General features: G+C 40.1%; 1 protein-coding gene across 1 annotated transcript in view; it reads left to right on the top strand.

The window, feature by feature from the left end:
• Window positions 1-14,102, top strand: part of LOC125344541 (nuclear receptor coactivator 2-like) — a gene marked incomplete at its 3' end in the record, with an annotated part of 87,150 nt that extends 73,048 nt beyond the window's left edge. Inside the window, exons 12-17 of the mRNA XM_048337037.1 lie at window positions 1,777-1,992; window positions 4,317-4,446; window positions 8,305-8,470; window positions 11,674-11,952; window positions 12,129-12,206; window positions 13,614-14,102. Coding sequence (XP_048192994.1) covers window positions 1,777-1,992; window positions 4,317-4,446; window positions 8,305-8,470; window positions 11,674-11,952; window positions 12,129-12,206; window positions 13,614-14,102 — 1,358 coding nt within the window. The remainder of the gene's footprint in view (window positions 1-1,776; window positions 1,993-4,316; window positions 4,447-8,304; window positions 8,471-11,673; window positions 11,953-12,128; window positions 12,207-13,613) is intronic.
• Window positions 14,103-14,172: the final 70 nt, after the last annotated feature.

Below are 14,172 nucleotides of genomic sequence, written 5' to 3'. Positions count from 1 at the left end.
GGGACAGTGCTCAGGCCCTGAGTCCAAGCCCCAGTAATGGCCAAAAAAAAAAAAAAATATTTCATCAACAGATGTTTACTGATTGCCTTAGATATGTTCCAAGCACTGACTACTTCATTAATTTGTGTATTTATAGAAACGATCATATTTACTTTGCTGTTTTCTTTTTAATTTCTTTATTTAAATAGTTGTACAAAGGGGTTTCAGTTTAACATAGTACATTGCACTTTGCTGATATAATAAATGAAATACTGATTTAAATAGAACATTGATTGAAAAATTTGTCAAAGGAGACCATATTTTATCGAGTGTTTTTTTTTAAATTAACAGAATGCAAACAGTTTTGAGTTGCATAAATCTTACAAAGGAATTGGGTAATATACCTATATTAAAATCTGGTCAGTCCAGAAATTAGTGGTGGCCAGGCTCCCTCAAGTGTTTGCTACAGATGAAAATAGAACTACCCAAGTTATCTATGACTGAATTATGAGTAATCTTCCCTTACACGTTCTAGTATTTCTGTTATCTTGGTTTTATATAGGTAGGTTTTTTTAAAAAATAAAACATATCTATGTATAGTTCAAACCTTAGAATGGTTTTTAAATATTTATTAATACTGTTCCACATTTTACGTCTAATGTCTCTTTTTATATATATATTTTTTTTATTATCAAACTGAATTACAGAGAGGTTACAGTTTCATATTGGATACATTTCTGGTACTGTTACCTCATCCCTCATTCCCCCTAATGTCTCTTTTACCTTATAATCCTCAGCACATTTCTTATTTCACAAGTGAAGTAACATCGTCAATCCATATTCTCGCCACTTGTTAAACATACCCAAGTTTTAGTTGTTCGTCATCTTAAAGTACATGACAGCAGGCCATGAATTTGAAAGCAAAGATTTTTCAACCCCCACAATTAAACATTTCAAAATAAGAGCTTCACTATTGGTGGGTTTCCCCTTCAGAAGTTCAAATCCTGCCTACTCTTGGGCCATTGGCAGCATCCTAGCACCAGGCCAGGACCCTACCTGGCAGTGTTTTGCGCACATTGCTGTCTGTGTGTGGTCACCTAACTGTTAAAATCTCAGGTGTAAACAGATTTTTATAAGTCTGTCCTGATGCAGCCAGATCTGTCCTGTCAGTAATGTAGTGTGCTCTGGGATACTGAATAGTAAAAGTTTCTTTGTCTTGACTGAGGAAGACCTATAGTAAAAAGCAGAAAGGTCCTTTGATTTCTTCATTACTTAGAGGCTATGCTGAGCAAATTTTGAAGTGTACTGAATTCTAATACTCTGAAAAGGTCGTGAAGATTTAGAAGCCTTTTATAGGCTTTATGAAATGTTCTCTGTGATTTGGGTTTGTAATCAGGGTATTGATTATCAGTTTTTACCTTGTTCCTCTTAGCCCCACCTCCCTTTCGGAAAGCAAAGCACTGATGTATGTAGCTGCTAATGTGATTCACTTCCTGAGGAAGGAAGTTGGGGTTATCCACCTGCCACAGCACCTGTCTCTTAAGTACATATAGGAACAATTTTAACAGCTTTTCCAAACTATAGAGAGTGGCAGGCCCATGTTGTGAAAACTTTGTAGTAATTGCCACTTCTTATTTCGTAGCTGAGGGCCCGTGTCTGCAGCAGTAGGGGTGTTAGCTATTGGGCTGTGGCTTACAAAATGATTGTCTTGTAAAGAGTAAGATTATCTGCTGTCTATACTAATATGTTTTCAGCATATGTCTATGTGTTTCTCAGCTTCCTTTGGCTTGCATGCAGGAATGATTGGTAGCAATGCTTCCCGGCCCACCATGCCATCTGGGGAATGGGCACCTCAGAGTTCACCTGTGAGAGTCACTTGTGCTGCTACTGCCAGTGCTATGAACCGGCCAATCCAAGGAGGTATGATTCGGAACCCAACAGCCAGCATCCCCATGAGACCCAACAACCAGCCTGGCCAAAGACAGATGCTTCAGTCTCAGGTCATGAATATAGGTAAGGTAGTGCAGTGCTCCCTGCCTTCTGATTTATTCTTTTTTTTTCTTTCTTTTTTTTTTTCTTTTTAATTTTTATGATTTATTCTTTCCTAGAGAGAGGCTTTGGCTCTCAAGATTTTTCAGACATACTCCTGGATTACAGTTCAAGTTGTCTTCCCTGTGAAGCAGCCATAAGTGGGATTTTGCTAGAATTAGATGTAGAATCATAAGACTTTCACATTTTCTATATGTATAAGAATGCTAAGTACCTCTGTGTTGTCTCATTTTTATTAATTCACCTAATTTTAACTTTGAGGAGTGGATTAGAATGTCACACAATGTATGCTATATGCATATGATTTTCATTGAATAGTATAGCCAATTTCTAACTGCATGATCATCAGAAACCTCTCAGGAACTCAAATGAGAGTTCCAGGAATGCCACTTGGGCTGCTAAGTCACACCTCTCAGGTCCTCATTGAAGGAACAGGGGCCCATAAACATTGCACATAACATTGGAATTACTGGTGATATTAAAATTAATGGTCTGATATATTTCATAGCACCATTAATGTGAAGTATCCAGCCTAGACAAACACTGAAAATACAGTTTGGTTACCTAGGGCTAAGGATTGGGTGGCAAAGGGGTTCTTTGTTTTGTTTTGTTTTGTGTTAGAATGAAAGTACTCTAAAATTAGTTATAATGATAGTCAAACAACACTGAACATACCAAAACCCCTGAAAGGTGTAGCATGTGAATTATCTCAATAAAGTTGCTATGCTAAAATTAACAGACTGTGCAGCTCCTACTTAAAATTAATTTATCACTGACATATTTACCATCCTGTTATACATTAGCATAATTCAGGTAAGTCAATGTTTATATATTTTTTCATATACTTAGATGCTGTATATACTTAGATAAGTAAGAGCTAAATCATTCACAGAAACATACCAAGCTTATTTTGACAACAGAATTTTCATCTGGTCATCAGGGTTTTTTAAAATCTAGTTACATAATTACTCAGCATAGTTTGGTTTATTGTTTCTGGAAGATAACATTTGTGTTGCCCTTATATATTGAATATACTCAAATTAATTAGTGTTCCCCAAATTTAAATTTGTATTATATAAGAGTTGCATAAAATGTGCTAAAAATAGCCAGATACCTATGCAAAATTAAACAGATGCTTTTAAAAATACTTACCAAAAGACTTTCCTAGGCTTAGTGGTAGAGTACCTGCCTAGCATACATAAAGCCCTGGGTTCAATTCCTCAGTACCATATAAACAGAAAAAGCCAGAAGTGGCACTGTGGCTCAAGTGGTAGAGTGCTAGCCTTGAGCAAAAGAAGCACCTGAGTTCAAGTCTCAGGACTGGCAATTAACAAAAAAGAAAAAGTAAGTTGCCAAAGGTCATAGTAAAAAGTCCCTTGTATCCATAAATTTAATTTATTCTATCTTTACTGAACAGCATGTGCCTTTTCTGTATAGTTGGATTTCTCTGATTTTTAATGAGCTCAAAAAAGACATGAACTTAACAGAAAATTGCTGTTAAAATTGTAGGAGGGAGGTCTTCAGGTAATGATAATATAATTTAAAAGCTTTTATTAGCCAGATGTGGTCACTCATACTCCTGGCACTTGGGACATAGAACTATCACAAATTCTATGTTAGCTGGGCTACATAATGAGGTCCTGCCCCATATTTTAGAAGAAAAAATTCCTTAGCCATAAAGCCCCCAAGAGAACTTCTGAGGATGTCTGAGTTGTCTTGCCCCTATCTCCTCCTTAGCAAAAGTTTAGGCACAGATAGTCTAGAAAAGCACAGCACCCAGTGCCTTTCATAGTATCTTCATCATAATACTCAGATACTGTGTGCCTTGTATGCTTTTCTGTTTTTTCAAGTATCCACTGGAGTTTCCCAGAAGTTCCATGCTGGTGACTGTTAGCACAGCCAATAGTATGGAAGCGAGTATATTAACATTTAGTGAGTTTATTTTTATGACTTTTTAAAATAACTTAGTACTTTTTTCCTGTTTTCCAGCTTCAATTTCCAGTTCAGTAAATTACTGAGAGATACAGTAAGATACAACACACATGGACAGAAACTTTAAAAGTATAGAGGATTCTGTTGTTACTATTAATCTAGTAATTAATCTAGTAATATTAGTATCAGACCAGAATTTTATCTTCTTACTTTCACCTAGATAATGCTTGCTTCTATATTTTCCATTTTCTATATATCAGATATTTCTCTTTCTGTTATATCACAGCAGAAATAGAGACTGTCTTGATTATAAGATGTAAGGTTTGAGGTGGGTTTTTTTCCCCCTTTCCCATTAGGTCCATCTGAGTTAGAGATGAACATGGGCGGAGCTCAGTATAGCCAACAACAAGCTCCTCCGAATCAGACTGCCCCGTGGCCTGAGAGCATCCTGCCTATAGACCAGGCATCTTTCGCCAGCCAGAACAGGTGAGTCCTGCACACCAGGAGAGCCAAAACAGAACAGCACTTGTGAGTTCTATACGTCTCATCATAGTTATGCTTGAAGTGAATTCCTTCTGATTAGTTGGTGCCTGGCAAGTGTTCATGCATTCAGACTAGGTCATATAAAAGAAAGTCTAAAAGACAGAGCCATGCTTTTTAGACAACCTATAGTTAAATTGGAAAATAAGATCTGTGTGTTTCAAAAGCTCATCCATGTATGACGATGAAAGAAGGTGACAGAAAAAAAAAATACAATCTTAGAGGCAGAGATGATAGGCCAGTGAATGTCAGTAACAGGGCCAGTAAAATTGGCAAAGTAGCATTGCCAGGCCCCAGAGGTTATAGAAGCAACACAGTGTGTTTAGAGTAATAGGATATCATTGTTTTATATTACCTGTATTTTACCACAATGAAACAATAAAAGACAGAATAATAAGGTTTACTGGTATATTGGTAGTAGATTTATGGAAGATCTTAAATACCAGTTTCTGAAAAATAGAGGGTTTTTTTTCATTAACCTTTTGAAAAAGATTTTGGAAAGGGAAGATAGTATATGATCAAATTTGGTTGAGTTTTTGTTCTCGTTTTCTAATAGCATGCTTGTTTCTTTTCTAATTGTTTTTCACTTTTTTTTTTCTTGAAGATACTTGGGTTTAAACTCAGGATCACTATCCACACTCAGTACTCAGCCGTTTTTCAAATAGAGCCTCATGGTTTTTGCCTGGGGCTATCCTCAGACCATGGTCCCTCTGCCTTTCTTATGCCTACCACATAGCTGGTTTGACAAGTATTTGCCGTCATGGCCAATTTGTTTATTAACATGGGAATCCTGTTAACTTTTTTCACTGAGTAGTCTCAAACCATGATTTTCTAGACATCCATTACTGTGATCAGCTTTTCATTGATTTTGAAATACCTTTTGGCTTTGCTGCATTCTATAACTTCACTGCAGGTATAGGAATGGAATCATGTATGCATCTTCCTTTGTATTTGATGTACGTTTGAATTTCTCTATAGATTCATGGAGATGTTTTTGTTTTTGTTTTGCTGGTAGTAGGGTTTGAAGTCAAAGCTTTGTGCTTGCTGTGCAGGCATTCTACCACTTCAGCCATGCCGCTAACTGGTTTGGCTTTAGTTACCTTCACTCACTGTGCTCAGGCCAGCCATTCCAAGTAGCTGGAACCACAGGCATGCACCAGTACACACAGAACAACTGGGGATGCTAGCACTGCTGGCTCTAGCCTTGAATGAAAAAGATAAGTAATAGTGCCCCGGCCCTGAATCCAAGCCCAAGTACTGGCACAAAGAAAAAGAAAATACAAGTTTCTACTGAGCAGAGTACAGCAGTTGAGCATGGGAAAAACCTAGGATCCAGCTTTAGCACCAAAAATACACAGAAAGTATATATATATATACTGGGAAATAGACAGACAGACAGATATAGATGTGTGGATGTAGGTACACATTGTTGCAGCTGATGAATAGCTTCTCCTTCCTTACTGCTAAGTGCCTCCTGGGGCATATGTGTGTGTTTCCCATCTTCCCTCCAAGTTTGTCTTCACTAATGGTGTATTTATCTGTTAGATGCCACCTTGGTTATAACTATATTTCTAATTACACAAAAGAAAGAAAATTTATTCTCTCTATTAGTTTTACTAAGTTTACACAAGAAGTCCTGTTCCAGGTTTTTTCCTCATAAGTTATTCTTTTTGTTTGTTCCTTTTGCCAGTCCTGGAACTTGGACTCAGGGCCTGAGCACTGTCCTTGGCTTCTTTTTGCTCAAGGCTACCACCCTGCCACTTGAGCCACAGCACTGCTTCTGGCTTTTTCTATATATGTGGTGCTGAGGAATCGAACCCAGGGCTTCATATATATGAGGCAAGCACTCTTGCCACTAGGTCATATTCCCAGCCCCTGCTGTAAGTTATTCTTACTCCAGTGTCTCTAACGGAGGCAGTATAATTTATGTTATCCTCAAATATCTAATACCAAGCCATGATGCAGTATATTTTTCTTGATATAAAAGTTGTGCCTCAAACCTATAATCCTAGCCACTCAGAGGCTGAAATCTGAGAATTGAGGTTGCAAGCCAGCCCCAGGCAGACAAATCTGCAAGATTCTTATCTCCAAATAGCCATCAGTTTCAATTTATAAAAACAAAACAAAAAACCTAAAGGGAGACCAAACCCTAGTATTAGCATCAGGAAAAACAGGTGTGTGTGTGTGTGTGTGTGTGTGTGTGTGTGTGTGTGTGTGTGTTCAGCAGACAGCTTCATTCCTTGGCTAACCTATTCACACTTAAGAATGAGTTTGCAGCTGGGCACAGTGGCTCACACTTGTAATCCTAGTTACTCAATGAGGTTGAGACCTGAGGATCATGGTTCAAAACCAGTCTGGGCAGGAAGTGGAGCACTGGCTCAAGTGGTAGAGCACTAGCCTTAAACTAAAGAGCTCAGGGATAGCACCAGGTGCAGAGTTGAAGTCCCATGACAAAGAAAAAAAAAGCATGAAAAAAAGGTCAAGAGCAGTGCTCAGGCACTGAGTTCAAGCCCCAGGACCAGCATTTAAAAAAAAAAAAGAAAAAGAGTTTGTTTTTCATTAAATGTTTATTTCCCTCAGAGTGTTATATATAGTATCAAAAGCGTATAAAATAGATCATTGGCAAAACACAAGTATCATTTTCTCTTTCAGAATTAAAGTGACTGAAACTTTTGGAAAGTCCCTCTGGGCCTGGGGCCATGGCTCAAGTGATAGAATTATGCCTATCAAATAGTGCATGGCTCTGAATTCAAACCCTAGTACTGCAATAAATAAATACCGTAAAAAATAAATAGCTCCTATAGTTTGTACATTGTTTTAAATTATGGGAGTTTTGCAAGCATTTTTTTTTTAAAACAGGGTCTCTGTATACAACCCAGACTAGCTTGAAACATGTGATCCCCCTGCCCTTACCTCCTGAACACTGGAATTACAAGTGTACACTACCTTGCTCAGCTAAGAGGGGTTTGTTTTGTGTGCCAATCCTGGGGCTTTAACTCAAGGCCTAGGTGCTATCCTGAGCTTTTTTGCTCACGGCTAGTGCTCTGCCACTTGAGACAGAGCTCCACTTCTGGCTTTTTGTATGGTTAGTTAGAGATGAGCATTTCACAGACTTTCCTGCCCAGGCTGGCTTCAAACCACAGTCCATAAATCTCAGCCTCTGAAATATCTAGGATTACAGGCCTGAGCCACTGGTAGTGGTGTTATGATTTTATGGCTTATTATCTTATAAGCGCACTTCTCATATGTGTCTTTGTGATCAACCTTGAGGGTCTTTGATAAATATTTGTAAGTTCTGTGTATGCATGACTAGGAAATTTCCTTAGTCATTTCAGATTTCATCTAGCTACAGCTAAGTTCAAGAAAATATGTGTAGCCTTCATGCCAGAGAAAGTCTGTTCTTTCCAGATGGACATCATAGCCTCCTGTAGAAAAATCCTGTGAAGTCAGTCAGCGTGCTCCTTCATTGTTCATTAAATAGATGTTCACTTAAGTGGGTAAGCAGATTATTGTACCAGGACTCACACTGACCCATACTTGCACCCCAGCTTTTCGGAGTTTCCTTCAGAATCTCCAGCAGATGCTGGATGTAAATTCGGGTTGGCGGAAAAAAACAATCATGCCTCTAGTGCCTACATTTGTGTCTGGCCTATCAGAGGCACTGAATAAAGTGGATATTTAGATGTATTTTTTATTTTAGATTGGCATTTTGTTCTCCATGGCCTGGTGTGGCTGTTTGTTACAGAGACCCTGGAAGCTGACTAGCTTATCCATCAACTCAAGATGAAGTTTGTCTCCTTGTAGGCAGCCATTTGGCAGCTCTCCAGATGATTTGTTGTGTCCGCATCCTGCAGCTGAGTCGCCAAGTGATGAGGGAGCCCTCCTGGACCAGCTTTACCTGGCCTTGAGGAACTTCGATGGCCTTGAGGAGATGGATAGAGCTCTGGGAATACCAGAACTGGTCAGCCAGGTAGGCACCAAGATCAGCAAGGTGTCCATACGCTCCGGCAGCCACAAAGGCTACCCTTTCCTTTCTTTGCATGAATCCTCTAGTTGGTTTTACAGTATACTTTTTGTCTCCCAACAGGCTGACCCTGTTTATTCAATCTCCCCTCTATCCTTTTACTCTAAAATAAACTTTTCTCCAGGAAGGAAAAAAATGAGAATAAACTTTCCCTAGGATTTGGGTTATTGGGCAGAAGGGCAGAAACTCAAGCACAGCTCACCTCACATTCACTCTTGCCAGCAGGGAGGGACCTACAGTGAGCAGAGAACTGGAAATACCAGGGTCCTAGCGGCCCCATGACCTAGGCCCTTCACCTACAAGGGAAGCTGGAATGAGCGTTGGCATTCCAGTTACTGTCACGAGTAGGCAGGTATAGGCAGCTGTTGGTGGTAAAGAAATCCTTTACAGATAGTTTAGCAGAAGTTAGACGTAACTGCAACTTATTAATCATTTTCTGTTTTGTTTTGTTTTTTGCTAGTTTGTTTTTTCCTGGGGCTTGGACTCAGGGCCTGAGCGCTGTTCCTGGCTTCTTTTTGCTCAAGGCTAGCACTCTACCATTTGACCCATAGCACCACTTCCGGCTTTTTCTCTATATTTGGTGATGAGGAATCGAACCCAGGGCTTCATGTAGATGAGATGAGCACTTTACCACTAGGCCATAGTACCAGCCCCTTACTAATCATTTTGATCTTTATGTAAATGGGGTCCATAATAACGGGGATATTTAAACAAATTGGGGACTTAAAAAGTTACCCAGTCTTAGCTTATTTTCCTTTCCTTCTCCTGGTAATTAGTTTGTTACTTTTAAAAGCCATTCCTCTGCTTTGAGAGAACTTGGTAGCAATGGCATAAATAACTTACAGTCTCAGAACATGCACAGTGCTGTCTGAAGCTTGCCACACATACCCATGTTATGTGAAACAGCACTTCCTGGTTGGCTGCAGGTTGAGTGACCTGGAAAACCCATCCCGCTCTTGCTACTTCCTCCTCTTGACTCAGCATGAGTCATCTTTATTTATTTTGCTATAAAGTACTATACAAGGTCCAGTATACATCTTAGATGTCTGGCATGTCACTGTGTCTGTGAGGAAGGTTTTATAGACTCCTTTGGATCATTAAAAATAGTCTTGTCATAATTCCCACCCTTTAACAGACTAAGTGGGAGTTCAGACTTGCCAATTCATACTGAAAACAGCATAATGGAAAGGTCTGACCAAAGGTTACATGGGTAACTTGAAGTAAATTAAAAAAGGAAAATGGAGGTTAACTGCTTCCTGTATGGCTAATTGGCTTTGACTTTAGTATCTGTTAGATTTAATATTCTGCACACTTATCCTTGTTTGTCTAAGGAAAATTTTAAAATGTTCTTGGGAGTAGTTGAGCACTGGTGACTCATGCCTATAATCCTAGCTACTGAGGAGGCTGAGATCTAAGGATTGCCATTCAAAGCCAGTTCTGGCAAGAAAGTCTGTGACTCTTATCACCACTTAGCCACCAAAAAGACAGAAGTAGCGCTATGGCTTCAAGGATAGAGCACTAGCTTATTTGAGCAAAAAAGCTCAGGGACAGTGCCTAGGTCCTAATAAGTTCAAGCCCCAAGAGGAGCACACAAACATACACACTGACACACACACACACACTTACCACTTTTAGATGTTATCTGAACCTGATGTCTGTGACTAGCTTTGTCTGTGACTGGGCTGAGTAGAAGCATCCTGTAGTTATGACCCATTTCTCCCCTTCACTTAGGAGTAGTACTACTGATAGTCAGGCTCTTCTTTCCCCTGCTCCTTTCTTTGTATAAATGGACCTTCCAAACAAATACTATAACACAGAAGAAAATGTGGAGTAAAGCCAATGATACTTTTATGTAAATACATAATACAGGTAAATAGCTTCAAATAAATACTATCATATAGACAGAAATGTGGAGTCCAGTCCAGCTAATGATATTTTTATGTAGTAATAAGTACAGGTAAGTAGCTTCAAATATATGAGCAAGATGCACAATTCACAATAGCCAAAATATGGAAGCAACCCAGATGCCCCACTATAGATGAATACATCTAAAGAATGTAGTGCCTGTACACAATGGAATACTACATAGCAATTAGAAGTGATAAAACATTGGTATTCGCAGGGAAATGGTCAGAGCTTGAACAAATAATGTTGAGCGAGACAAGCCTAGAACACAGAGAACAAAGGCTCATTGTCTCCTTGATATATGACTGTTGGGGGCAGAGGGAAGGACAGTAGAGACCAGGTCTACAAAATAACAAACTTCTTTTCAAATGGTATTTCCACATGTTTGGGTCAGTGACTTTACATTATGTATCCAAAACCAAACAACTACTAAACAAACATGAAAAGGTCTAGGATAGACCTATCAGAGGATCACAGTAGCTCAACAACTATGTACACATGATTATATAAGATGAGGATAAGCAAAAAGAACTCTGAGAGAACAGAGGAGGATTCTATTGTTGTCATTACGTTTAATGGTGAATTTCCTTTGGCGTACCCCACATAGTTACTGTATATGAATTTGGTACACTGGGTATTGTATATATGCTTACCTGAACTAAGGAAGAGAAAGAAAAATAAGGGAGGGTGTAACAAATATGGCAAGAAATGTACTGACTACCTTATTATGTAACTGTACCTCTCTGCACATTACCTTGTCAATAAAATTTAATTAAAATATATATATGAGCAAGAGAAGACACCCTTGTACTTACTGTGCTGGTTTTAGTGGCCTTATTTTTCTGTTTTTGTTTTTGTTTCTTTTGCCAGTCCTGGGGTTTGGACTCAGGACCTGAGCACTGTCCCTGGCTCAAGGCTTGAGCCATAGCGCCACTTCTGGCTTTTTCTATATATGTGATGCTCAGGAATCTAACCCAGGGCTTCATGTATGCAAGGCAAGCACCCTACCACTAAGCCATATTCCAAGCCCTCCCCCTTGTTTATTTTTCATATATGATTTTCTTATTATTGATAAGGTATTATACAGAAGGTTGCCATTTCATAAGTCAAGTAATAAATACATTTCTTTATTGGACAGTGTCACCCCTTTCTTTGCTTTCCCCAAGTCTGCTCCCCAGCCCCCAGCCCTGCCCACATTGTTCATTTACTTACTATTTATTTCTCATTTGGGGCTTTCTCCTCAGAGCCAAGCAGTAGATCCAGAACAGTTCTCAAGTCAGGAGTCCAACCTCATGCTGGAGCAGAAGGCCCCTGTTTTCCCACAGCAGTATGCATCTCAGGCCCAGATGGCGCAGAGCAGCTATACTCCCATGCAAGATGCAAATTTCCACACCATGGGACAGAGGCCTAGTTACGCTGCACTCCGGATGCAGCCCAGACCAGGCCTCAGGCCCACAGGCCTAGTGCAGAACCAGCCAAATCAACTGAGACTACAGCTTCAGCACCGCCTCCAAGCACAGCAGGTTTGTTCTGTGAGATCTTCAGTGTTGGGGTGGTGGTGGGAACCCAGGAAGATTAGTGGTATATACAACAGTATGCTGGTACTGGGTCGGCCAGGGAAGTTACTGGAAAAAGTGGATGTAAAGTAAAATATTTTCTGTTTAAAAAAGATATTGATTCCTATGCGTCTTGTGTTTAGAATCGCCAGCCACTTATGAATCAAATCAGCAATGTTTCAAATGTGAACTTAACTCTGAGGCCTGGGGTACCAACACAGGTAAGAGAGCAATCCAGCCATCTGCTTCACTATGTCCAGTTGGCTTCTGTTGTCATTTCTTCCTCACTCATATGAGTCAGGTTAGGGGCTAGAATGGCCATACAAACCACATCAACATACTGGTTCTACACTGTATGTGTTGATACTGTCAACTTTTTTAATTTCTTCTAGGTATAGCTATTTTTATTGCCGGGTACAGTAGATTCTTAGCATTCAAGTAACTTTATGTAATATGAATACATAAGGTTGCTGCCAGCACTAAGTGAGAGAGTGCTAAGCCATTGCTCTGGGAGGAGCACAGGCTTTGGATCCTGCAAAACTATGGCCACATTGCCCTATTGTGCTTAGTGACCACTTAAACGGTAAAATCACCAATAGAAAGGCATTGCCTCATTCAACCTTATCGGGCAATGTACACATTGGGCATCTGAAATTCTTTGCCAATGTTCTTGGGCCCATGCATGACTATAATGGAGCCATAAGCTCTGATTTCAGGGTTACAATTGAATTTTATTGAGCAAGTATCCTTATAAAAGTCACAAATGACAAAGGTTTAACTATGTCCTCCTAGGACACATAAACAGGTACATCCCTCTTACTAGTACTTTCCCTTCATCCATTCATGTGTGCCTCCTCTCCTTCTTTCTTACTCTTATCCTGTCTGTCTTCTTGTGCTTCTGTTCTTTATACCCCCTAAAGCCTTTCCGAGAGTATCATTTCACCTTTTGGCACAAAGACTTTAACAAGACTCTAAACTACCAGTCTTCTGATGGGCATGATGGCATACTCTATAATCACAGCACCTAAGCGTTGGGAGACAGGAGTTTTGCAACTTTTGAGACTAGGCTACATAACAAGACCTTGTCCCCCCCCCAAAAAAAACCAAAATCTTCCTGTAAAAAATACTGTGGGGCTTAGTGGTAGAGCGCTTGCCTTGCATGCACAAAGACCTGGGTTTGATTCCTCAGTAACACATAAACCAAAAAGGCCGGAAATGGCTCTGTTGCTTAAGTGAGGTAGAGTGCTGGCCTTGAGCAAAAGAAGCTCAGGGACGGTTCTGAGGCGCTCAGTTTAAGCCCAAAGACTGGCAAAAAGAGAGAGTGGGAAAGAGGGAGGAAGGGAGGGAGGAAGGGAAAGAAGGAAGGAAGGAAGGAAGGTTGGTTCTTTTGAAATCCTTTAGTTACCTGTGCCCTCACAATATGAGTAAATGGATATTATCAGGACTTCAGAATCATTGTATATATAGAAATTAGCTCATGTACTTAATCAGCAGTTTTTCAATTCTACAGTCTCTCCTTCCTATGGAATTTTATTTTCTAAGTAATTATAGATGAGACAGTGTCATTTGTTTCTTTTTTAATCTGTGTCTACTCCATTGTTTTTCTCTGTGTATTAACCTTGATTTAGGCACCTATTAATGCACAGATGCTGGCTCAGAGACAGAGGGAAATCCTGAACCAGCATCTTCGACAGAGACAAATGCATCAGCAACAGCAGGTTCAGCAACGAACTTTGATGATGAGAGGACAAGGGTTGAATATGACACCAAACATGGTGGCTCCTAGTGGTCTACCAGCAACCATGAGCAATCCCCGGCTTCCCCAGGCAAATGCCCAGCAGTTTCCATTTCCTCCAAACTACGGTACTGGATTCACATCCCCACCACCTTTCACCAGTCCTTTCTCCCCAGTGTCCCCCAGTCATGGGTCACAGCTCCTCTCGCACAGCTCTTTGCATGGCTCCCAGATGAATCTGGCTAACCAGGGAATGATAGGAAACCTGGGAGGACAGTTGGGGCCTGGCAGGAGTCCCCAAGTCCAGCACAGTACCTTCCAGGCTCTCAGCTCAGGTACCTCCTTTTCTCTGAGTGCAGGTCTTACTTTAAGAATGACCGAAGTAAGTGTGTATGTGTAGGGTGTATGTGTCTGTCTGTCAGGCGTGTGAATGTGTATGAGTGTATCTGTTC

Source organism: Perognathus longimembris, unplaced genomic scaffold (assembly GCF_023159225.1).
Source record: "Perognathus longimembris pacificus isolate PPM17 unplaced genomic scaffold, ASM2315922v1 HiC_scaffold_148, whole genome shotgun sequence".
NCBI classification, from domain to species: Eukaryota; Metazoa; Chordata; class Mammalia; order Rodentia; family Heteromyidae; genus Perognathus; species Perognathus longimembris.
This window is presented reverse-complemented; position numbering and strand designations above follow the sequence as displayed.